The 26,900-nt window shown below is 41.9% G+C and overlaps 1 protein-coding gene across 1 annotated transcript; it reads left to right on the forward strand.

Moving 5' to 3' along the window:
- The first annotated feature begins 4,884 nt into the window (after positions 1–4,884).
- Positions 4,885–23,037, forward strand: LOC113623106 (zinc finger protein OZF-like). The gene is made up of 5 exons (XM_027111786.1): positions 4,885–6,056; positions 13,605–13,673; positions 17,914–18,040; positions 18,296–18,484; positions 21,842–23,037. The coding sequence occupies exons 2-5, from the start codon at positions 13,656–13,658 to the stop codon at positions 22,963–22,965; spliced, it is 1,458 nt and encodes a 485-aa protein (XP_026967587.1). The 5' UTR covers positions 4,885–6,056; positions 13,605–13,655; the 3' UTR covers positions 22,966–23,037.
- Positions 23,038–26,900: the final 3,863 nt, after the last annotated feature.

Raw genomic sequence — 26,900 nt, forward strand, 5'->3', positions numbered from 1 at the left:
AGAATTGCTGTTTTTTTTGGTCAACCAATTGGGCAAAATTCAAACTAAACTTCGGAATATTATCGAAAGAGCTAAAGGGTTTTATATGAAGGGAGCCTCAGAGGGATTCGACTGGTGGGATCTCAAGACTAATATCTGGTCCTGGTTCTCTTGGCTAACTCCTCTTCTAGGTCCTATAGCAGCCTTCCTACTTCTACTGATCTTCGGGCCATGCATTTTTAACTTCCTTGTTAAGTTTGTCTCTTCTAGAATACAACCAATGAACCTCCAGATGGTAAGGTGACAAGAATACAGGCCAGTCAACACCCAGACAACACTTGAACAAGCCTCCGTCACATCCCATGGAGCCCCCACCCCCTCTCTAGGAATACTCTGACAGAGAGCAGGCATCAGGAACCCAGGGCCCCTACGACGTCCCTGCCTCTTCTCCTAACAAAAAGCGTTCTGGAACGCCTGAGAAGGAGCTAGGCAGACAGGTAGACATGAGCAGGGTGTCCAACAGGGCCAAAGGATTGGCCCTATAAATAAAGAGAGGGGGAAATGTGGCGCTCCAAGGACAAAAAACAAGATAAACTCAAAGGGCCAGCATTGCCGGAACAAAGAGTTACAGGATTCCTATCGCTCTGTCACGTTGCGGCCACTGCAATGTCCCAGAGCCTCCCAAGCAGCATGCCCTGTCCCTTTCCCATCCACACCGCCTGCCTTGAACTCCTCTTGTGGCACATACAGGCACGCATAGACCTACCTGTAATAAAATTTTCTATTTCACGTTTCCTCGTGGTCTTTGTTGACAGTGGTTCAACAATATCGCGCACACAGGATATACATTTAAACTGTTAATTTAACAAAGTCACAACAGTTGCAATATTGGTTTACGTACTTTAATAAGGACAGACATTGTGATATTTCACGATTCATGCGGTAGTATGCAACTGTTAAAAAAAAAAAAAAAGAAAGGACGTGGGATCCATAACCGCAATGCCATTATAGTTAACAAAAACATTAAAGCTAACTTATAGTATCATCGGATTCTCGGCCCCCATAAGAATTTACCCATTCGTCTCACAACATCTCTTTCAGTTTCTTAAACTAGGACTTAATAACAAACCAGAATTCCACGTGGTTGCACGTGGGTCGAGACACAGTCTCATCCATCACATCCGGGGCTCAGGGCAGCAAGACCCATTACCCCTCGATACACAAAACGTCCCCCGACGGCGCCGACGGACGGAGACGCGTGTGGGACACGCACTCTCCCCACGCAAGGACGCGTTCCCGCGGGAGCCTCTGGGATGGAGTCTTACGGGTTTCTCCTGCGCGTGTGCGGCCCCGCCCACCTCACCCTCTTCGTCCGGAACGTCGGGGCCCCACCGCGCTACGGCAGCTGCGCCCGCGCGCTGGCTGTCCTTCTGGGACCCTGAAGGTGGGTGCAAGGGTGGAAGGCGGCCGCGGCGCGGGGACGCAGGGCGGGGTGGGGACGCTGCTCCACTCGGTGGGAGCGTAAAGGTCGGCGGGTGTGAGCGGCGCGGCCTGAGGCGCAGGCGCGAGCCGCACCCTGGGCAGGGGCCGGGAGGCGATTGTGGCCTTAGGACCCGCTGGTCCAGGGCTGGAAAGGGCCGGCTCGGGCCGTGCTTCGAGTGTTGCTTGGTCAGAAGACGGTGCACTGCGGACAGCCGGGCGCCCGCCTCCGGAGGCTTCGCGCCCTGGGGGTGGAGTCCAAGGTGACTGTGAGGCCGGGGCGGGTCTGCAGACCACGCGAGCGAGCGTGGGTGGGCTGCGGGCTGCGTGCACTGTCCAGCTGTGCCGCCGAAGCAAGCCTCCCGGGCGATGTCAGTAACCTCTGTGACATTCGGTTTGCTCACCTGTGACGCGAGCGCCTTAAGGACTAGCGAGTTGCCCCCGATTCCCGGGGAAATCGGTGTGAAGTGCATGAGGAGTCTTACTGTGTGGTAGTTGTTACTGGGGTCTCTCGGAGTCTTTTCAGCAGGTGAGGTGTCAGGTCCCCTCCTGCGCTGTGTAGCCTGCTGAGCACCAGGTTTCGTTTACAGTTTTCACAAGACCTAGTTTCTAGGGACCGTGAGTGCCAGGGGGGATCGTTGGGCTCTGAATGACTGACCCCTTTTCTTTGGAACAAGGTAGTTATTATGAAGCATGAAGGGGAGGCGCCCTGTGAACGAAAGACAACCCCTGAAACCTGAACCCGCTTATTAGCGCTTCAGAGCAGAGGCAGAAGAATCACAGAAAGGAGGAGATTCTAGCTTTGCATGGCCAAGCAATTATTGATGCTTCTGCGCAGAGTGAATGAGATGTGGGTGACACTGCTTCCTCCCGAAGTTGTCAAAGACTGGGTGATAATGGAAGGTCCGAATGGACTTTCAGAAGGAGACCTGAGCTAGGCTGAGGCGGGTAGGCAGAGGCCAAAAGAAATGTTACTTATTGGAGAGGTCCCGAGGGTGTGGTCTGGGGTGGAGGGATAACTTGTCACAGCTGAGAGAATCTGTCTATGGTGCTCCCTAAATATTCCCATTCCTTCATTCTGCTCCCACTGTTTCTGTTATCTGAGCTCTCTCAAGCCTATTATACCATCAAGTTTGGTATCTGGAGGTATGCTGGTGCTTGCTCTTCCCAGCAGTTCTTTCTGTTAGTTCAGGAAGGGTTTGTCAGGGTATGTCTGCCTTATGAGAAAGACTGGGGAGTGAGCGGGGTGTGGGTGGAGGAGAGGAAAAAGGATTTGAGGACATGAGTGATGTGCCAGGCTCACGTGATTTTTTTGTATACATCAGGCATCTTGACTTTTGGATAATATTATCCACTCTGCCACCATTAAGTCAAACACGTTTACTTTTGACACCATTTTTGAGAAATGCAGTCAACTTAAGAACAAATAAGTTTTAGAAGACCTTGTCTTAAACATGCCTGTCTTATTTTCCCTAATTCTTTCTGTGGACTAAGTGAGCTCCGGGGACTCATAATACAAGTGTTTCCCACTTAACATCAGAAATCTGTGCTTGATAATCATAGATTCCACAGCACAATAACAGAAGCCTATTTTCCACTGTTTAAAATGGGAAAATTAGAGTGAATCACACTTCACTCTAATTGGCTCCAAACTGATTTTTTAAAAATGTAAATAAAACACAGCATATGCCCCCATAAAATTAACAGGCTCATGTTACAGTGTAAAAAAGTTAAAATATAGTTTTCTGGTCTGCACACAATTGCTTTTTAAAATTCACGTGGTCTCTTAGTGCAACAACCTTACTGAGGTCCATCCAGGTGACATTTGTTTTCCTTTCAGAAGTTCTGCATGTGTTGTGAAGTTCTATTGGTGGTTTTTCAGCATGTAATGTAAGACTTTTTTCCCCACGTAATTTTGTTAAAAACATTGAGTTTGGGGACTTAGACATATCATTTAGCATTTGCTCAGTAATGAACCAACCCAAATTTACTGACTTAAAAAATAAAAAATAATAAAAAAACATTGGGGGCTTCCCTGGTGGCACAGTGGTTGAGAATCCGCCTAACAGTGCAGGCGACACAGATTTGAGCCCTGGTCTGGGAAGATCCCACATGCCATGGAGCAGCTAAGCCCGTGCGCCACAACTACTGAGCCTGCACTCTAGAGCCTGTGAGCCACAACTACTGAGCCCACGTGTCACAACTACTGAAGCCCGTGCGCCTAGAGCCCGTGCCTCACAACAAAGAGAAGTCACCGCAATGAGAAGCCCACACACTGCAACAAAGCGTAGCCCCTGCTCACCGCAACTAGAGAAAGCCCGCGCGCAGCAACAAAGACCCAACGCGGCCCAAAATAAATAAATAAATAAGTATATTAAAAAAAAATGTGCTCAAAGTTTAGCATTTTGGGTTTTTTAAAATTTTTGTTTTGTTTTTACTTTTTAAAATTTTATTGACGCATAGTTAATTTACAATGTTGTGTTAGTCTCTGTTGTACAGCAGAGTGAATCAGTTATACATATGTCCACTCTTTTTTAGATTCTATTCCCATATAGGTCATTACAGAGTATTGAGTAGAGTTCCCTGTGCTGTCAGTAGGTTCTTATTAGTTATCTCTTTTATATATAGTAGTATGTATATGTCAATCCCAATCTCCCAATTTATTCCTCCCCCTGTCCTTTTCCCCTCGGTAACCATAAGTTTGTTTTCTACATCTGGGACTCTATTTCTGTATTGTAAATAGGTTCATTTGTACCATTTTTTTTAGATTCCATATATAAGCAATATCATATGATGTTTGTCTTTGTCTGACTTACTTCACTCAGTGTGACAATCTCTAGGTCTGTGGTTCAGCATTTTGGGGCTAGGTTTAGTTGGTCAGTTCCTATGTTCGTGTTGTCTGGTTCACAAATGAAGCTGTAGTCATCTGATGCCCTGACTGAGGCTGTTTGATTTAAGATGACTTCATTTACTTTTTTGGTGGTTTGTGCTGGCTGTTGGCTAAACCACATGTCCCTAACAGGCTAGCCCCAGAAGGCAAGCTGTAGTGGAAAAGTGCTTTTCATCTGTGTTTGCATCATATGTCCTTATTTTTTTTTAATATCTTTTTCGGAATATAATTGCTTTACAGTGTTGTGTTAGTTTCTGCTGTATCCTATGCCCTTTTAACCAAAGCAAGTCAAATGGCAGAGCCCACATCAGTTGTAGGGAACTTCACAGGGAAATAAATGCGGAGAAGCAGCCATTGTTTAAATCGGAGAATCAACCATTGTTTAAATAAAGCAACAACCATTGTTTAAATAAGCATTTTTAAAAATTTAAATTGATGCCCCTCCATTCACCTTCTCTCGCAGCTCTATTTCCAGAGTCCTCTGTGTGTTTCTAAGAACAGCAGGAAATGAATACATCTCTGGTGAGTTGTTTTTTTTCCTCAGCTTGTTTTCTATTTTACTATATGAGCTTTATGAGGGTCCTTAAAGTAAAATGGAAAAGTAAAACTAAGTAAGATTCAGCTTCAGGGCAATATACATAAAAAAGATAAAGGTGGCATGTGGATATAGGCAGGTAATATGACCTTAGAGTGGTCCAAGGTGAGTGCAATGGCAAAAACACAGATACACCTGTTCTCTGATCAGAATGGACCCTTAGAAGAAAGCATGCTACATTCCCTTGAGACATGAGAACTTGCATGCACAGATGTCTGAACAGTGGCTTAATTGGTCACATAGATGATGGAGTGGACAGTGTTTCACTGCCAGTCTGGAAATAAACACTTCATGCATTCTGCAATGGTGACACTTACCTAGTGCTGAAGCAGAACTTGCTTAATAAGGTTTTTCTGGAGTTGCTAAAAGAGTGTGGTCCCAGACAGCTTTTGGAAGGCCCTACTTGATGCATAGATAAAACGTGGAATGTCTAGAGGATTGAATTGACTGCAGGTCCTTTAAGTAACTCATTTCTCTCCGCTAGTCAATGCATGCAGGTTGTATAGCAGACTGTTCAAGGCTATATTTTCTGGCAAATGTTTCCACTGCTCTTTTGCAGCTTAACCTACTCAACATGGTCTTAATTCATTTCTTCTCAAGCTCACCAGTAACCTAAATTATAGTTAGGTTCAATGAATATGTTGTAGTCTTTGCCTTACTTGAACCTTCTGCCATATTGAAGCTACTGTCCATGATCTCCTGGAAATTCTCGGCCATTAGCTTCTGTTGTGGCCTCTCTGATGGTTTATTCCCGAATTCTTCTGTCTTTTTCTTCTGCTCCTGAGCGTTGCTCATCCAGGTGTTCAAACCTGGGCCCCATTCTTCACACGCTGCAGTTCTCCTTGACCTGTTTGGCCCTCTGTGATTTGACAGTCCTGTTTCTCTCCAGCTTGGACCTCTTCCCTACCTTTAGACCATAGGTTCGGCTCCTTGTTGAATGCTTTCTTGTAGCTATCCAGAAGGTATCACAAGCTCAACAAATCCAAAATGAAAACCACATTCTTCTTTCTTCCCGTACATATGATGCTACTTTCATGGAGCCAGTGAGTCAAACCACCAAAATGGGATTTCTCCTGGACCCCTCCCTCTCTCTCAGCTTTAATCTCATCTAAGGTAAAGTCCTGCTACTTCTGTTTGTGCCTTTAATTTCGTCTGATGTCTGCATTGTTGCTCACCAACAAACGCAGTAACTTTCTTTTTTACGTTGGAATTGTCATCCTTGGCAAAACCTGAAGGATGTGTTTGCTGTGATCTGGTTAGATTCCCCTCGAGCTGTGCTACTGGCCAGCATGTGTGGTGACAGCCTTAGGAGTCCAGTGAGAGAAAGAATTCAGGAGTTATTCAGAGTTATTTTGAACAAGGGTCAGGACAAAGTTACACAAAGTCTAAAAACAAGGGTTACAGATTTTTGTAATTTTTAACTTCCATTTATATAAATTTGTCAGTGATTCTGTCGCTTTTATTATGATATAATTGCGTATTGCTAGTTCAAAAATGACCTTTTTCCAAACCCTGTTAAAGACTATTTAATTCTTCTGCTATTTCAGTTAATCACTTAAAAATGAATAGGGAGAAGTGCATGTGTGCATTATTCATAACTATGACTATGGAGCAGAACTCTCCTAATTGTTGGTTAATTTTTTTTATTGTGATAGAATATACATAAGCTAATGTTGGCAATTGCACCATTTTTAAGAGTACAATTCAGTGCTCGTAGTATATTCAGTTTATTCACACTGTTGTGTAATCATCACCACTAAGAATATCCAGATTCATCCTCCCCAGATGAAACTTTACTCGGGACTTCCCTGGTGGCGCAGTGGTTAAGAATCTGCCTGCCAATGCAGGGAACACAGGTTCAATCCCTTGTCCAGGAAGATCCCACATGCCACGGAGCAACTAAGCCCATGCGCTGTAACTACTGAAGCCCGCATGCTGCAACTACTGAGGCCTGAGCACCTTCTCCCGTGCTCTGCAACAAGAGAAGCCACTGCAGTGAGAAGCCCGTGCACCGCAGCAGAGAGTAGCTACCACTCACCGCAACTAGAGAAAGCCCGCACGCAGCACTGAAGACCCAACGCAGCCAAAAACAAACAAACAAAAACTTTACTCATTAAACCCTAACTCCCTATTCTCCCCTCCCCCAGCCCCTGGCAGCAACCACTCTAATCTCTGTGTCTATGAAGTTGATGACTCTGAGAACCTCATATAAGTGGAATCATGCAGTGCCTGTCCTTAAGTGACTGACGTATTTCACCTAGTGTAGTGTCTTCAAGGTTTATCCGTATTGTAGCATGGTAAAATTCACTTCCTTATGAAGTCTCAATAATATTACATTATATGTATGCCCACGTTTTACTTATCCATTAATCCATCAATGGTTTTATGGGTTACTTCGACCTTCAGGCTATAAAGGATAATGCTGTTATGACCATGTGTGTAGACATATCTTTTCTAGTTCCCACTTTTACTTTGTTTCTTATACACCCAGAAGTAAAGTTGTAGGATTGCGTTGTAATTCTGTATTTAATTTTTTCAGGAATCACCGTGTTGTCTTCCGTGGCGGCTGCACTATTTTACATTCCCACCAGCAGTGCACAAGGTTTCCAGTTTCTTCATATTCTTGCCAACGCTTGTTCTTTCCTGTTTTGTTTTGTTTTTTACATAGTAGCCATCCTATTGGGCATAAGATGGTGTCTCACGGTGCTTTTGATTTGCTTTTCTCTAATGACTAGCAATGTTGAGCATGTTTTTATGTGTGTATGGGCCATTTGTTTATCCTTTTTGCACATTTTTTAAATAGACTTTTATTTTTTTATAGCAGTTTTAGATTCCCAGCAAAATTGAGCAGAAGATACAGTGATTTCCAGTGTACTCTCTGCCCCCAGGCGCTGCCTCCCCATTATCAGTATCAGGTATTCATTTGTTACAATTCATGAACCTACACAGACATATCATTATTACCCAGAGTCCTCGGTTTACATTATAATTTGCTCTTGGTACTGCACTTTTTATGGGTTTGGACAAATGTGTAATGATACGTATTCACCATTATAGTCATGCAGAGTGGTTTTATTGCCCTGAGAATCCTCTGCGCTCCTTCTGTTCATATCCTTCTGTAGTCCGTAGCCCTTGGCAACCACGGGTATTTTTCCTGTCTGCATAGTTTTGCCTATTAGAGAATGTCATATAGTTAGAACCACGTTAGGTAGGTTTTTTAGATTGGCTTCTTTCACTTGTTAACATGCTTTTAAGTTTCCTCTGTGTCTTTTCATGGCTTGATAGCTCATTTATTTTTAGCACTGAGTAATATTACATTTCCTGGTTGTACCACAGTTTATCCACTCATTTACGGAAGGACATTTTGGTTGCTTCCAAGTTTGGCAGTTGATGAATGAAGCTATTGCAAACATCCGTGTACTGGTTTTATGTGGACATACGTTTTCAGTTCCTTTGGATAAATACCAGAAGCGCACTTGCTGGATCATGTGTTAAAAGTGTGTGTTTAATTTTGAAGACAGTACCAAACTGTCTTCTAGAGTGGCTCTACCATTTTGCTACTTTGTTATGGCAGCCCTGTCAAATTAATACACTGCACTTCATTCCACGGCTTTTCTATTGGTTACTGTAAGGCTTACGATATGAGTCCTTATCAGAATATACTACAGGAGCAGTGCATTACTTCACATAAAATGTAGAGACCTTTGAGTAGTAGTATTCCATTTACAACCCCTATCATTTGTACTTTTGTTTTTATACATGTGTATTTACATATTGAGTCTACATACATTATGAGTCTCCTGTATGTTATTATAATTTTTCTTTAAACAATCATATCTATTTTAAAGGAATTAAGAGAAGAAATATATATATATATATATATATATATAAAATCTTTTATATTTACCATTTCCAGTGATCCTGATTCTTTCCTGTGGATTCAGGTTAACATCTGGTATCTTTTTCTTTCCTCCTGGAGAATGTCCGTTATCATTTTTAGTGCTATCTTCTGATGATGAATTAACTTAGTTTATCTTTATCTGAAAATGTCTTTATTTCATCTTTATTTTTAGCATAGTTTCACTGGGTAGAATTACAACTTGAAGGATGTTTCCATTCAGGGTAATAAAGGCGTTCCCCACGGTTTCTGATAAGAAGTCATCTGTCATTCATGTGCAGATGTACCTGAGTGGGATCTTTTCCTTTGGCTGCTTTCGAGATCTTCTCTTTACCTTTGGATACTGGCAGTGTGACTGGTGTGCCTAGAGTAGTTTTCTTTTCTTTTTTAATAAATTAATTAATTTATTTTTGGCTGCGTTGGGTCTTTGTTGCTGCGCGTGGGCTTTCTCTAGTTGCGGCGAGTGGGGGCTGCTCTTCATTGTGCGAGGGCTTCTCATTGCAGCAGCTTCTCTTGTTGTGGAGCACGGGCTCTAGGCGCGTAGACTTCAGTAGTTGTGGCACACGGACTCAGTAGTTGTGGCGCACGGGCTTAGTTGCTCTGCGGCATGTGGTATCTTCCTGGACCAGGGCTCAAACCCATGTACCCTGCGTTGGCAGGTGGATTCTTAACCACTGTGCCACCAGGGAAGTCCCTAGAGTAGTTTTCTTTGAATCTAAGCTGATCATGGGTCATTGAGCTGCTTCAATCTGTAAATTCGTGTCTTTCACAAAATTTGGGAAGGTTTTAGCCACTGTTTCTAAAAATACATATTATGTTCCATTCTTTCTCTCTCCTTTCTGGCTGGTGCTACAGTCACATATATGTTAGACTGTTTTCTAAATTGTTTCTTAGCCTCTTTTCATTTTTCTTCATTTTTTTCTCTCAAAAAGATAAGAAAATATCTACTGATCTATCTTTAAGTTCATTGGCTTTCTTTTGCTGTTTCCAATGCGATGTTCAGCTCATCAGAAAGTTTTTCATTTTTGTTACTGTAGTATGTAGCTCTGCAATTTCCATTTAATTGTTTTTCTAGTTTGTTTTTCTGTACTGATATTGCCCCTCCCCCCCGCCAATACATTATTTTTTATCTTCCTTTAAGTACTTGAATGTATTTATGGATGGGTTAACTATGTTTCTGCTACGTGCAGCATCCGGGATACCTTGGGATTAGTTTCTAGTGATTGTTTATGGTCGTTTTTTGTTTTTCTTCTTGAATATGAGTAACATTTTCCTCTTACTTTACATGTGTTGAGATTCTGAATTATGTACTAAACATTGTAAATCATACGTTGCAAGAGTTTTTGGATCCTGTTACATTTCTCTGAAGAGTGATTTTGTTCTACAAGGCAGTTAACTTGGCTGGATTCAAATTCTAAACTTCATTTCTTATAGTGACCAGCAGCTGACTCTTCATTCATTTCCTTCAGCTTTGAGAGGCTGCTTTCTTGTTGGGCCCTCCGAGGTCTTCCACATATGTGTAGTTTAGCAGTCAGCCAACAACTGTGGTTGGTTTTGTGTGGAAATTTGGTACATTATGTTCTTTTGCTGCTTCTCTCTGAGGGCTACCCCCCAACCCCCACTGAGTTTTCCAGTTTTGTTGGCAGCCCTGAACTATGCCCTCTGACACCTAAGCCAGTAAAGCTTCAGCTTTCAGTTTCTTGATCTATTTGCAGATTGAAGATTGCCCTCTGGTAAAATGCCATAAACTTGCAAAGTAGTTTGTCCTTTAATGGATTATTCAAATCTAGTTTCTGCCTACTTTTAGTTGTTCTCCAGTGCCTTTAGGTGATTGTGTTATAAATTTTGTCCAGTTTTTATAATAGTTTTCTGCACATTGTTAGTCTGGTCAAGCTACTTTGCCATTAACATACAAGCCATGCTACATTTATGATGTTTATATTTTTAAATCTATCTTCACTAGTTTATCTGGCCTGTCTTTATCATAGGGTCATTTTCTCTCCACTGGACTATTGGTCAGCTCTCTTAAGTCTCCCAATCTTATTACTATCCCAACTCAGTTCTTTCTTCCATGGGAATAATTCATCCAAGATAAGGGGCAGTAAATTACGGCATACAGGTCAGATGTGGCTACTACCTATTGTTGTGTGACCTGTGAGCTCGTTTGTTGGCTTATTACACCTTTTTAAAGCAGTTACTGTAAGGTTTGTGCTATTCATCTTTAATTTATCATAGTCTACTTTAAAATAAGATACCATTTATATAAGAACCTTAAAACAGTATACTTCAAAAGTTTTCTCCTCCCAGCTTCTGTGATATCGTTGGCATACCTTTTACTCCCACATGCATTCTTTTGTTTTGGCTGCGTTGGGTCTTCGTTGCTGCGCACCGGCTTTCTCTAGTTGCAGTGAGCGGGGTCTACCCTTCATTGTGGTGCACAGGCTTCTCAGTACAGTGGCTTCTCTTGTTGCAGAGCCTGGGCTCTAGGTGCACGGGCTTCAGTAGTTGCAGCACATGGGCTCAGTAGTTGCAGCACACAGGCCCTAGGGCATGCAGGCTTCAGTAGTTGTGGTCTGTGAGCTCAGTAGTTGTGGCTTACGGGCTCTAGAGCACAGGCTCAGTAGTTGTGGTGCGTGGGCTTAGTTGTTCCATGGCATGTGGGATCTTCCCGGACCGGGGATCGAACCTGTGTCCCCTGACTGGCAGGCAGATTTTTAAGTACTGCGCCACTAGGGAAGTCCCCCACATGCATTCTTATTTTGCTTCATATGGTCAATTACCTTTAAAGGAGTTTGAACATAAAAATAATATAATATTATATCATAATATATTATAAAAGATATATTACATAATACAATATATATTATATATTTATTAATATATTTACCATTTTGAGTGCTCTTTATTCCTTTATATATACCCAGATTTCTATCTGATACATTTTTCTTCAGATTTTAGGCAATTTGATTATCGTGGTCCTTGTTCTAGTTAGTTACCTGATGTTTCTTGCTTGTACAAAGTCTGGTCCCCAGAGCGCCCTCATGCCCTTTACCATCCCCATGATCACCCTCAGGTTCAGTAATTCACTAGCAGGACTCAACAGAACTCAGAAAAGCCGTTGTGGGCTTCCCTGGTGGCGCAGTGGTTAAGAGTCCACCTGCCGATGCGGGGGACATGGGTTCGAGCCCTGGCCCGGGAAGATCCCACATGCCGCCGAGCAACTAAGCCCATGCGCCACAACTACTGAGCCTGCGCTCTAGAGCCCACGAGCCACAACTACTGAAGCCTGTGCTCCGCAACAAGAGAAGCCACTGCAATGAGAAGCCCGTGCACCGCAACAAAGAGTAGCCCCCGCTCTCAGCAACTAGAGAAAACCCCCGTGCAGCAGCGAAGACCCAGTGCAGCCAAAAGTTAAATAAATGAGTAAATAAATTTAAAAAAAGAGCTGTTGTACGCATGTTTATGGTTTTGTACAGTGAAAGGATGCAGATTAAAATCAGTTAAGGGATCAGGCACATAAAGCAGGTCCACGAGTCTTCATGTGCAGGGTTCCAAAAACCTGCCAGTGGAGCCACGTGGACGGTGCCTTTTTCTCGCAGCAACAGGGTTTGACAGTGTGCGTGGAATGTGGAGAAATAGGGAAGCTTACTTGAGCCTTGATATCCAGCTTGCACTGGGGCTCTGTCATGTAGACCTGGTTGACCATCTGTGTGGCTGACCTTAGTCTCTAGTCCCTCCACAGACTGAGCTCATAAAATGTGCTGATAACAAGGCCTCCCACCATTAATCACATTTTTAGCATAGGGTATCTGTGTGACCCAAGGCTATCAGGTTAGACAAAGATATTTGTATCAGTCAAGACACTTCAGGGCTTATATTTAAAGCCTGAAACCGTAAAACTCCTAACAGAAAAAGCTTCTACATGAGACTTGGCAATATATGGCACCAGATGCACAAGAAACAAAAGCAAAAATAAACAAGTAGGACTACATCACACTAAAAAGCTTTTGTACCGCAAAGAAAGCACTCAACCAAATGAGAAGGGAACCCGTGAGATGAGAAAAATTTGCAAGTCATATATGATAAGAGGTTAATATCCAAAATATAAGGAATTTATTACAACTCATAGGAAAAAATAACCAAGTCAAGAATGGGCAAAGGACCTGAATAAACATTTTTCCAAAGAAAACATACAGATGGCCAACGTGTACATGAAAAGGTGCTCAATGTCAGTAATCATTGGGAAAATGCAAATCAAAACCACAATGAGATATCACCTCACCCCTGTTTAATGCTAGTATCCAAAAGACAAGAGATCACAAGTGTTGGTGAGGATGTAGTTAAAAGGAAACCTTTTACGCTAGGGTGGGAATTTATACAGCCATTTTAGAAGACAATATGAGGTTTTCTCAAAACTTAAAAATAGGGACTTCCTTAGTGGCCCAGTGGCTCATACTCCATGCTCTCAATGCAGGGGGCCCAGGTTCAATCCCTGGTCAGGGAACTAGATCCCACATGCCACAACTAAAGATCCCGCATGCCACAGTGAAGATCCCGCACACGGCAACAAAGATCCCGCGTGCTGCAACTAAGACCCAGCACAGCCAAATAGATGGTAGATAGATAGATAGGAAGAAAGAAACAATAAGAAACCTTAAAAATAGAACTACTATGTGATCCAGGAAATCTGCTTCTGGGAATATTTCTGATGGAAAAGAAATCAGTATCTCAAAGAAGTATCTTAACACCCGTGTTCCTTGCAGTGTTACAACAGCCAAGATACAGAAATAACCTAAGTGTCAGTCATCAGATGAATGGATAAAGCAAATGTGGTATGTATATCTATGGGAATGTTATTTATCCATTAAAAAGAAAGATTCTGCCATTTGCAGCAACATAGATGAACCTGAGGGCATTATGCTAAGTGAAATAAGCCAAACAGTGAAAGGCTACTTTATGGTATCACTTAACTGTGGAAGGAAAAATTTAAAAAGTTGAGTTCATGAAAACATTAGAATGGTGGTTGTCGGGATGGGGGAAATGGTAAAGGTTGGTGAAAGGGTACAAACTTCTAATTATAAGATGAATAAATTATGAGGAACTAATGTACAATATGGTGACTATAAGACCATAGTTTATAATTTATTGTTTAGTTGCAATTTGCCATGAGAATTGATCTTAAAGTGTTCTCACACATACACACAAAGAGGGTAACGGTGAGGTGATGGGTGTGTTAAGTAACTTGATTTTAGTAATCAGGTCATAATGCATACATTTATCAAATCAGCAGGTTATACACTTTAAATATATATAATTTTAATTGTCAATTATACTTCAATAAAAGTGGAATAATGTAAAATTAGGTATAAAATTAAAAACTAATAAAATAAAAAATAAATATGCCTTCCTCAGTGGCTGGGCTGCTTTTTTTGATATGCCTCTTGTCGATAGTCTCAAGCAGCCTCTTTAAATCTTAAACTGTCAGTACTTTTTAGTTCAGTTTGGTTGGTTTTTGACAGTACAACCATAAAAAATATAGTTGGGTTTATATATCTTTGATTTCAGCCAGTTTGAGCTTTTTGAGACATACCTTTCTTTTTTTTTGGTATTCATGTATCTATATATTTTTTAGACTGTAAGTTTTTGTTTTTTTCTTAAGTATTTCATCCTTAGTCTTTGCCATTTTGTGCAGCAGAAGGGATTTATTGTGGGCCAGCTCAAGCCATTCTTAAGTTTTAACAGTGACTGTCATAGTTATATTCTTCATTTGTTACTTGCCATACAGTTCAGTATAATTACTTTTGATTCCTAAAGTATTTCTCATTGTATTTTTTTCTGTAAGAACTGAAAGAGGCAACTTTTTCTGCCTTGACACAGTAAAAGCTAAAGAAATGTTTTGAGAGTTTTCCTACTCTACAAGACCCCAAATTTCTAGCTTCTGCTTATTTTCTTTCATCCCTCCTTGCAATCTGTTTTTTTTTCCCTCCCCTTAGCTCATCATTTTCCTATATTGCTTTATCAGAAGTGGTGACTAGTAGTTGAGATTTACTACTCACATTTTGATTTCCTGCCTCTTTTTCTAAGATTTTAAGTCCATGAGGTAAACATTATTTGATTTAAGAAGTATGACTCATGTGGCTTAAGTAACAGTAAGTATATAACTACCAGTTATCTTAAGTAACACCATGGTGCATTATAACACCATCCTCACAGTTTCTTTGCACCACTTGTCGCCATTGTTGGTGTGTGTTTCTGTTTGGCTTGGTGCCAGTTCAGTTACCAGTTGGGTCAGGGAGAAGGGTTCTTTCTCAGAGCTGTTGCCTGTCCTTCATGGTCCGCTTTAGTTTTGTTCCTTTCAGCATCAGGCAGCATCCCAGACAGAGGAGTATTTCTTTCTGTCATATTGCTGAGGATGAACATGGTAAAGGGGAAATACGGTGATCATCGTGTGACTCTTAAATAGGTTCTGTTTAGGAGTAATGCTTCCATTCACATGTCATCGGTCAAAGCAAGACAGGTGGGGAATTACAAATCTGTGTATATGTGAGTTCCAGCGCAAGGCGATATATACATCCTTTTACAGAGAAAGGCACTGCAAGGAGTGCTATGAACTGAATTATATTCCCCCCAAATATGTATGCTGTAGCCTTAACTCCCAATGCATTTAATCAAGTTTAAATGAGGTCGTAGGGTGGGGCCGTTACTCCAATAGAATTAGTGGCCCTATAAGAAAAGGAAGAGAGAGATCTTTTCCTTCCTTCTCCCTCCCTCCCTGCCATATATGGACTCAGCAGAAACACAGCCATCTGCAAGCTAGGAATGGAGCTCTTACCAGGAAATGAATTGGCTGGCACCTTGATCTTAGACTTCCCTGCCTCTAGAATTGTAAGAAAAGAGTTTTCTGTTGTTTAAGCCACCCAGTCTATGGCACTGAATTTAGCTGGACAGAAATATAACCTACCACATGTTTATTCTTAATTTTCCACATGAACTTTTAAATCAGCTTGCCATGATGTGTACTACTCATTCACATCGTGAACATGGTGTGTCTTTTCATTTGTTTAGTTCCTTTTTGTATCCTTCAGGGTTTTTTCCCCGCCTCATAAATTTTGTACATTATTTTGTTAAATGTATTGCTAGGTGTTTTGTCTTCTTGTTATTGTGGTTGTGTGAGTATCATGTATATGAAGGTTTATATAAAAGCCTTATATTAGTCATATAAGCTACTAACTTATTAAGTCTTCCTATGTGGAGTACTTGGATGTACTTGGATGTCATGTGATTCTCTTCAGCTTCCCAAGTATGAATTATATGGAAACCATCATCACTTTCAGTGCTGTTTTTCTCTCTTTAATTGTGTTGACTGACACTACTAGTACAGTGTTAGTAACTATGGTGATGAAGCATCCTTGCTCTGCATGTTTCCCCATAAGTGTGATGCTGGCTTTCACTTGTGGCTAAGACATACATGTTTATCATGTTAAGGAAAAATCCCGTGAATCCTCTTTTAAGTTTTTTTATTACAAATGAGAGGGTATTTTTATAGATGTCTACTTATTAGCATCTAGAATTTTCTCCACTGAACTACAAATATGATGAATTGTATTAATAGATTTCTTAATATTGAGGCTTTCTCTATTCCTAGAATAATTAAAAATTTCTTCTCCATTGTCATGGTCTGTTTTTCTTTCTCTGTCAGTAAATATCAGTGTTTCCTAAAACACCATACCTGTTCATTTTCTCCTTTCAATCTCTTAGGTTCTCTTTGAGCAATTTTATTCACTCTGATGGCTTCAGCTACCACTAAAATATTGCTGTTTCCTAAATCCTTTTCTTCATCTTGTATCTCTCTCCTGAGCTCAAGAGCATATATCCATTTGCCAGTTGCACATCTTCACATATTTGACCACAGAAATTTCAAACTTCAAACATGCTGTGTCCAAGATCTGTGTCTGTTCTGCAAATCCTATTCTTTGTCCTTATCCCAGTATCAGTTTATAGCGCTAGTATCTACCAGCTTGTTGTGCAGACAGCCTGGTAGTAAAGCTTTCCCTTCACCTTCTCAGAGCAAATGAGTACCAAATTCTTTTTCTTTTTTTCTGTTTTGGAATTAGTCCCCTGTTCCGTATTCATCTTCCTCTGTTACCTCTGTTACCTAGTATAGTTGGTCATTTCTCCCTCTGGTTTTTTCTCCTCTGATTCTCCCTTAAGCCCTTCTCCATTCTCCTGCTGGATGATGACTGTTAAAGGGCACATCTGGTTATGTAGCTTACCTCTCGTTAGCAGCCCCTCATTATTCACTCCCTGTTGTTTAGGAAGTGGGTCATGTTCACTCTTGGGTAGACATAAGCAATTCCTTAGGTAATAAGAAAATTCTAGGATGCATGTGTACATACTTTTTTAAAAAAATGGTGAGCACGTAAGGTTTTTTATTGATGGAGTTAGGTCATATATTTAAATGCAGGGTAACTTTATAATCAGTTCCTTGAATACCTTTACTGTCTTTATCTCTTATCTCAGCCCAGGAGCACCCACCTGGATGTGGTGCTGCTTGTACTTCTATTAAAGTGGCATCTGTTCTTTATGCCTCTCAGCTTGACTTCTGCTCTTGCCTCATATTCATGAGACCATGTGGTTCACACTGAACAGCTGACATGTTTAGCTCTTCAGTGAAGTGCAACCTGACAGTACAAAGTACAACTATTCTTTTTCTCCCTTGATACCCCAGGCTACCTTAAATATGTGTGTAACCTGGTTCATCTAACACATTATTCCAGGTAAGTGTTTGTACTTATGTCTCCATACCAGCTCATATGTTCCTTGTATCTTTGGCAATGAGGACCATTCCAGATTTATAAGGGAAACTATGATGGTACTTTGAAGAACTACTAAATTAACACAGACGTAGGGTATTTCTATGATGATTTCTCCTTATCCCACAATATAGAGTACAAAGCATGGTATGGTATATCCTGTGTAAGATAAAACACACACATAAGAATGAATTCCTAGACTTCCTGTTCTTTTGACCCAGGCTGATGCCTTGAATTGAGGAAAAATGTACCATTACAGGGGTTGGTGTCACTTGAGGATGTGGCTGTGAACTTCACCTGGGAGGAGTGGCAGGACCTGGATGATGCTCAGAGGACCCTATACAGGGATGTCATGCTGGAGAACTACAGTAGCCTGGTGTCACTGGGTGAGCAAAACTCCCCTAGTAACTGCCAAGTGCAAGCACGTTTTTCTTCATTGGTAAATGTACAGTTGTTTGTGAAATGAAATGCTACTTAGGTTTAAGATTCCGGGCCAGGAAGAACGTGTGTTCACCCCTCCAGTCAGAGGTTCAGATTGGCCCTTCATTGCACTACTCTTGAGGCTGTGCTGTTGGCATTTTTCAAGAGCCCATGAAACATAAACAGTTTGGCAAAAGTCCTACAGTATTTCTCATCAACAGGGCATTGCATTACCAGGCCTGAGGTGATCATCAAGGTGGAGCAAGGAGCAGCACCATGGACTGTAAAAGAAAAACCCCAGACCAGGGTTTCCCGGTGTCAGTGCACACTGTCACTGTGCACACTGAGCAGGGAGTCAGTGCACACTGAGCAGGGAGGCTGCGAAGACAAGTGCACAGCAGATGTTGGCCGTGCTGAGCTCTTTTTCACCAGTTGTTTTCTCCAAGTTCATACCTTGGGACAGACTTCAGTCTGCATGTATCAGACTCATGCATTATTCAGTCTCCAGATACGGCTCTCACATGTAAACCTCCCCCTTTTGGTTAATTGCTGAATGTTTTCTTAGACTTACCAAAAACCGGTGCCCACCTGCCTCCTCTTGGAATTTTTTCTTGGTTAGTCACTGTCCCTAGATTCTCAGTAGGCCGCCTTTTTTGGTTTTTTAAAAATATTTATTTATTTTTTGGCTGCGTCGCATCTTAGTTGCAGCACGTGGGATCTTCGATTGGTTGTGGTGCACGGGCTTCTCTCTAGGTGAGGCGCACAGGCTTAGTTGCCCCACAGCATGTGGGATCTTAGTTCCCTGACCAGGAATTGAACTGGCGTCCCCTGCATTGCAAGAAGGATTCTTAACCACTGGGCCACCAGGGAAGTCCCAATAGGCCTCCTTTTTGTTCATTCTCAGAGACTGTTTTCTTTTGGGCATTTAGTCGTACATTCATTTATTCTTTTAACATGTTAATTGGGAAGTTTTACACACTGGTAAATTTTGTAAATGTGTGGATAACAGCAGTAATCAAAGAAATGTCCTTTTTAAAATTAATTTATTTTTATTTCTGGCTGCATTGGGTCTTTGTTGCTGCACATGGGCTTTCTCTAGTTGTGGTGAGCGGGGGCTACTTTTCGTTGCGGTGCACAGGCTTCTCATTGCTATGGCTTCTCTTGTTGCGGAGCACAGACTCTAGGTGCACAGGCTTCAGTAGTTGTGGCTCATGGGCTCTAGAGTGCAGGCTCAGTAGCTGTGGCACATGGGCTTACTTGCTCTGCGGCATGTGGGATCTCCCTGGACCAGGGATCGAACCCGTGTCTGTTGCATTGGCAGGTGGATTCTTAACCACTGTGCCACCAGGGAAGTCCCGAAATGTCCTTTTTATATAGAACTTATATTTTGTTGAAAGAGAAAAATGAAAGAAATGTACATGTTTAGTAGTGAAATCAGAGCCACAAAAGTGTTAAACAAGGATGAGAGAGAGGATAATAAGAGTATAGTGTTTCCAGAAGGGTGTTAAGAAGGCACATTTAGGGGAGACTAAGTGTTTATGTTGGTAGAGCTTACGTTTGAGATGACTGTATTCCATTTTGACATGGAACATATGCATGCATGTAAAATCTGGAGTAGAAGATGGACATCACTGCTGGAGATGCAAATTAGCAAATCATTAACTCAAGACTGGTAGGAGTAGAGGAGGTGGCCTACGGACCTATTAAGACCATGAGAGAAGTGGTCCAGGTCCAGGTCTCATGAATCACTACATCAGAAACCATGAGGCTGAGAAGGACCCAGAAAACTGTTCACCGTGGAAAGTGGTGGCCTGTGACACGGGAGGATAAACTAGAGACTATGGGTCCAAGGCCAGTGAAACCAAGAATTTCATACTTTGGGAGTGGAGTTTGAAATTAAATTTTTTTTTACTTTCTCTTGTGAAGATCATTGTTTTTTTTTTTTTAAAAAAAGAATGAGAAGTATACATGGGACTCCAGTTTCAATACAACTAAGGGACAGCTGAAACTGTAAAGTACAGTAAAGTTAATATCTTCAGAAGCAGTGAATTATCAAGTAGAGTCACTCGCACCATGAAGTGAGGTGAAAATGCCTTGGCTGTTGGTCTCAGAAGCACCCAGAGAAAGCTTTTCGAAGATGGTGGGCACATGCTGGGTTGCAGAACCTAAATCCTTCAGGCCAGCAGGGAGGAGTTTCACAAAGTGATGAATTAGAGTTTCATGAACTTGTTAGGGTTCTGAGAAGCCAAGGGTATAGTGTTAAGTTAAGAATTTGCAGAAAGCTCCCTTGTCTAGCATGGAAAAAAAGATTAAGCCTTTGAAAAACCCACAGGTGCCTATAGGTGTTCCCCAGGGAGAAGTAAAAACTAAACAAACATAGGTGTAAAGTTCTTCTCTCTAAGCAGTATTCTTGTTTAGGTGACAGACAAGTGGCCCTCTCCCATATCCTGTAAGTAACTTATCCAGGAAAATCATGCCATCTTCAAAGCTGAGCTATTAGAAAAGGGCTAGCACAAGTTACCCACAATTATAAGAAGAAAGGTAGAGATAATGAATGGAAAACCAATGGTAGATGAAAAGCTGTCAGCTGAAATCTACATTTAGACAGTAAGTAAATATTTTGATCTAATACTTCCTCATTGAAAAGAATTTAAAAGAAAAGAAAAAAACTTAAGCAAAACCAAACAAAAACAAAAAACCCAATGATTTGACATTAGAAAACCTATCAATGAAGGTTCTTACATTAATTCATTAGGGAGAAAAATCACATAAAATCAGTACCCATTATTGATTTTTTAAAATATTTATTTATTTATCTTTGGCTGCGTTGGGTCTTTGTTGCTGAGCGCCGGCTTTCTCTAGTTGTGGCGAGCGGGGGCTACTCTTCGTTGTGGTGCGTGGGCTTCTCACTGTGGTGGCTTCTCTTTGTTGTAGAGCACGGGCTCTAGGCATGTGAGCTTCGTAGCTGTGGCACGCAGGCTCTAGAACACAGGCTCAGTAGTTGGGGTGCACAGCATGTAGGATCTTAGTTGCTCTGCGGCATGTGGGATCTTCCAGGACCAGGCCTTGAACCTGTATCCCCTGCATCGGCAGGCTGATTCTTAACCATTGTGCCACCAGAGAAGTCCCCCGTTACTGATTTTTTAAAGAATCATATCCTGCTAGGATGAAAAGAAACTTCTTTACCTTTACAAACCATTCAATAGGAAATACTTATATGTGATTCAAAGGTATGACCTGTAATTATGTTTATCTCCTTTTAGATGTCCAGATTGTGGATGACAGGATTGAGACCAGCCAGGAAAATCACGGTAGACGTTTGTGGCAAGTTGTAATCACCAGCAATGAAACGTCAACTAAGGGGACAGCTGACTTAGGAAAAACATTTAATTTGAGCCCAATTCATATTTCAAAACTGATGATAAATGATGGTAACTATTCAGAAATGAAGCCAGAAATGTTGAATATGTGTAAGAACACGTTTCTCCCTAGTGAGCCTGATGAGATGCATGCTGGACAGAGAAACCGGAGGATAGTAATAGAACTGGGAAATCCCTCAGATATGCTGAGTACCCTAGGCATCAGAAGAAGAATCAAACTCTGCAGCAACCTTTTGAATGTAACAGACAAGGGAGAGACTTCATCAAGAAAGCAATATTCTTTATACATAGGATGGTTCGTATGGGTGAGATGGCTTACAAATATAAGAAATATTGGAAGGCCTGTGGTAAGTCAGCTCTCATTGCCCAAGAGAGAACTCACGTAAGGGAGAATCACTATAGGTGTAACAAATGGGGGAATACCTTTTGTAAGAAACCAACACAGAAACCAACACAGAGCTGATCTCCAGGAGCAACAGCATAAATGTAATCAAAGTGGGAATAATTTCTGCCAGAAATTACATCCCACTCAGCTTCAGAGAATTCAGTTAGAGAAAATGTTTGAATGTGATGTATGCGGTAAAACGTTCTATAAAAAGTCTAATCTCACTAAACATCAGAAAGTACACACTGGAGAGAAACCCTATGCACGTGATGAACGTGAGAAATCCTTCTGCCATAAATCAGGCCATACTGTTCATCAGAGAATCCACACTGGGGGAAAGCCCTATGAATGTAATGAATTTGGGAAATCATTCTGCCAGAATTCAGCCCTCACTGTTCATCAAAGGATTCACAATAGGGAGAGACCTCATGAATGCAATGATTGTGGTAAAACCTTCCATAAGAAGTCAGTACTCACTGCACATCAGAGAACTCACACAGGAGAGAGACCTTATGCATGTAAAGAATGTGGGAAATCCTTTGGACACCGGCCAGCCCTCACTGTACATCAGAGAACTCACACAAGAGATAAACCTTATAAATGTAATGAATGTGGGAAATCCTTCTGTGTGAAGCCAAAACTCACTGTACATCTGAGACTTCACACAGGTGAGAAACCCTATGAATGTAAAGAATGTGGTAAAACTTTCTACCAGAAGTCAAAACTCACTGTACACCAGAGAACTCACACAGGTGAGAAACCTTATAAATGTGACGAATGTCAGAAAACCTTTTGTGAAAAGTCAACCCTCAATAGACATCAGAGAACACACACAGGAGAGAAGCCCTATGGATGTAAAGAATGTAGGAAAGCTTTCTTCCAGAAGTCAGCCCTCACTGTACATCAAAGAACTCACACAGGAGAGAAGCCCTATGAATGTAATGAATGTGGAAAAACCTTTTGCCAGAAATCACACCTCAGCAAACATCAGAGGACTCACACAGAGGAGAAATCATGTATGGCAGAGACTGGCTGTCTGTACACCCAAACTCACTTTCTTTTTCTTTGGGGCACACGGTTAGCCTGCATTTCTCAGCCTTCCTTTACTGTGGGTGGGACCATATAACTGAGCTGTGGCCAGGAGAATTTGAACACAAGCAATAAACATTAATTCCAGGCCAGGCCAGAAGAAAAAAAACAAAAACCTTCCATGCATTCCTGCTGACTTTTTATGCCCTGTGATTCTGAAGCGCAAATCTGCTCCCCACACCCCCACCCCAGTTTGCCTTGGGAGCCACTGGGTGGAGATGGCAACCATGACTTAAGACAGAAAAAATTGATTATGATTATGGAGAGCAGAAATTTTCCCAACTCTACCAAAAAAAATGTTCAGTTGTGCTTTACCTGAGTGAGAAATAAATATTCACTGTTGGGCCCTCCCATGTGTAATCTATTTACAACGCTACCAGTCCACTGTGGCCAGTTCATTTTATGAATTTGAGACAGACTTCTGTGAGAAGTTACCAGTCCTTGTGTAGAAAATTCACACAAATTGTGTAGAAAATTCAACACAATTCCTTGTGGTGTCATCTTTCATCCCCAGTCAATTGATGGAAAAATCAAGTCATATGAAGAGATAAAGAATGCAAGAAATGTAGGAATGCCTTTATCAGGCAGAGACAGCTCATTGAACACTGAGAATAAAGTAAAGCCTTATAAATATCTTTAATGTGTCAGAGTTTTCAATAAAACAACTTTATGTACATCAGAGAATTTCTAATGAAAACTATCAGCTTAGGTAACGTGAATGCAATTTTTCAGATAGAAATATTAATGTATTGAAAAATTTAAGACTGTAGACCAGTTGTTCTCTAATGGGAATGATTTTGCCTCCAAAGGAACATTTGGCAGAGCTACTCCTGGTACCAGCGCAGTGCCACTTCTGCCTTTTCATATTCAGAGAAGTTGCAAGGCCCATGAAAGTTCTGAGGAGTGGAGAAATAGACTCTCCGTCTTTGATGGAAATGTTGCAAGAGCACATTGCAGAAGAGTGTGCAGGATGGGACATGTTAATGCGACCATCTTTGGAAAATATAGTATGATACTGTCCACTGTATGGCCACAGAGTTCACATAGCTTCCACATACAAAAAATACTCATACTCTACTAAGTCTCCCCCAAATCTCATTTTATAAAGCTGTTGGCGCAGAAATCTAGGAGCTTGTCATCTGTATCAGGTCTAGGTACACATAGGCTCTTTGGGCACAGTTCCATGTTCGTGGTTGCTCTGAATCTGAAGATGTGTGACCTGAAGTGACCAGTCACCTGCCCTGCAAACGCTCAACAGGCAATGGTAACACAGAGATGGGATACCAAGAGCACGTCCATTCACGGGGCAGTGGGGAGGCACTGAGGCATCACTGGCTGAGTCTAGCAGGACACACCATCAGTTCCTTGATTAGGCTACAGTGTTTCAGGGGATGATTTCCAAGGCTCTGTGCTGAGTGAAGTCGTCTTCCCTTTTCCAAGAGACAAAGCCTGATTTTATAACTAACTGGTTGCTTCAGTCCTACTTCCTGCCCAGAGCGCTCTTTTTCTTCTCTTTATTCTTTTCCTCTTTAAAAAAAATTTTTTTTTTAAATTAAAAAAAATTTTTTTTCCTTCTTTTTTTTTGGCCATGCTACACAGCTTGTGGGATCTTAGTTCCCCAACCAGGGATCGAATCCCGGCCCCTGGCAGTTACAGTGCCAAGTCCTAACCACTGGACCACCAAGGAATTCCCAGAGGGCTCTTTTCATTTGAACTGTTTTTAAACCTTTTATTTCAAATTGATTGAAATCCTTAAAAAAACGTTTTGGGATTCACGATATGTCAAATTGTGATCCATTCCGTTAGATGGAAGCCACACGCACATTTCCTCTGGAACACATTCCCTTCCTCCACCTTGAACTGAAGCAGATGCTCACGTCTTACTGGTAGCATCTCTTCTCCCAGGCCTGATCCCTTGCCTCCACCTCAACCACTTCCCCCCAGCACTCGGCCCTTGGTTTCCCAGGAGCTCTTGTCACGTTGGAAAACTTTGGAGTCTTCTTCCTCTTATTTTCCTTCTTTTATTGCTCTGATACCTTCTCCCCCCACCACCTTCCACCTCCTGTCCCTCAGTTTCAGCCTCCTTCTCAGCTTACCCTGTGTTTGTCCCAAGAGTTGCTAAACTTCTTGTTTCTTCCAAGTCAGGGCTGAACCCCTTCCTGGCTTGCCGTACCTTTCTTTGTCTTCTGGGTCTGTGGGTGAGAGTTTATCAGATGACTAATTTTGCTGTTGGGGGAGTATAGTAGATAATGTATAATGGCTCACTTAACGTGCAACCAGTCCAACACTGTGGCAGCAGGCCTTTGCTCATTAAATAAGCTTGAAAGGTAAAAGCTCTTTCCCAGGTATGGAAGACTGCATAATGGCCCCCAGAGATATCAGATCTCAATCTCTGGTATCTGTGTATGTTACCTTATATGGAAAGAGTTGTACAGATTAAATCAAGGAGTTTTTGATGAGATCATCTTGGGTTGTCCGGGTACACTCTAAATGCAACCACAAGTGTTCTTATAAATGAGAGAAGATTTGACACTTAAGAAATTCCTGAAACCACCAAGGGATAGATGATATAGAGTGATTTGGCCACAAGAATGCCAGCAGCCATCAGAGGCTGGAAGGGATAGATTATCCCCTAGAGTCTCTGGAGATGGGCCCTGCTGACACTTTGGTTTCAGCCCTGTGACGCTGATCTTGAACTTCTGTCTTCCAGATGTGAGGGAGTACATTTCTTTTTATTAAACTATTATGTTGGCAGTAATTTCTTACACAGCAATGGAAACCAGTATCCATTGCAGCTAAAATCCTGTATCTGACTGAGGTTCCACCAAGCAGATGCTCCCAGCATTAAGTGGTAGCTGTCAATGGACAAATCAGATGTTCTGAAAAACACAACGGAAGTACTACTGACTCTCCTGGTGGTGATAATTGATTCTGCTGGGTGATTGTGTTGGGATTGCTAGCTTGGGGACCTGTCCACTCTTTAATTCTTGGTGGGAGTGTTAAGGTGGGTATCAATTTATTTTTGGATGGAGTCCCTATATTTGTCTTTGACTTGATCAGAGTAGGGGCTGGGTTGCCTTGCTTGGTTTTCCTGTTGTCTTCGTTTTGTATTCCAAAACACAGGTGAGACACGAGCTTGTGTAAGCAGTTTATTTGGGAAGTGGTTGCAAAAAGCAGGAATGAGGTAGTGGGGGAAATGACAGCGGAGAGGAGGAAAAGCCAGTAAGGTGTATGCTACTGAGCTGGTGACCACTATGAACAAGCTGACATCCATCGTGTTGGGTACTCCGTAAGGAGCTGGGTCATGTACATCTCAACTGACCCAATAGACATGGGAAGCTGACACGTGTGTGTGTGTGTGTGTGTGTGTGTGTGGCTTAGCAATTGGCCGTTACCACTCTGACCCTGTTTTAATCCTATTGTCTTGCATGAGGTTGCAGAACAAGAGAGAGAATCCAGAAAGTTTCACAGTTTAGTTACAATTTCCTGGGAAGAAACGGCACACCGTGCAGGGCCACTCAGAGGTAGACAGAGGAGAGGGGGAACTGTGGATCCAGTGCCTGTACTGTGGATTCAGCAAGAAGGAAGGGGATAGGCATTGCAAGCAGGCTTAGGATTGGCTAATGTGAATATTTTCAGTGGACTTTGGGTCATTGAGGCTGTCCCTGACTGTTCTGCTACCTGGCCCTAGGGCAATTAGGGCAGGTGTACAGTAGTGCAGAGTGTGAGGGTACAACTCAGCAGGTGCTTGGGAGTGTGGACTTAATTGGCCGTTTAAGAGGGTAAACTCATGTAGCTAGGGCCGCAAAATTGAGTCAATACTGAGCTCAAGTATTTGGGGTATTGGAGTGGCCTGAATAAATGAGTGTAGGACATACATTGCCCTAAACAGCATAGGGTCAATTTCTCGGGTCAGTGTGGCAGGTCTGGCCACTATGTTGTTGGAGAGTATGGATTGTTAGTGAAGTCAGT

This window comes from Aethalodelphis obliquidens, unplaced genomic scaffold (assembly GCF_003676395.1).
Source record: "Aethalodelphis obliquidens isolate GAN/ISIS:26980383/991018 unplaced genomic scaffold, ASM367639v1 scaffold11, whole genome shotgun sequence".
In the NCBI taxonomy this organism is placed as follows: Eukaryota; Metazoa; Chordata; class Mammalia; order Artiodactyla; family Delphinidae; genus Aethalodelphis; species Aethalodelphis obliquidens.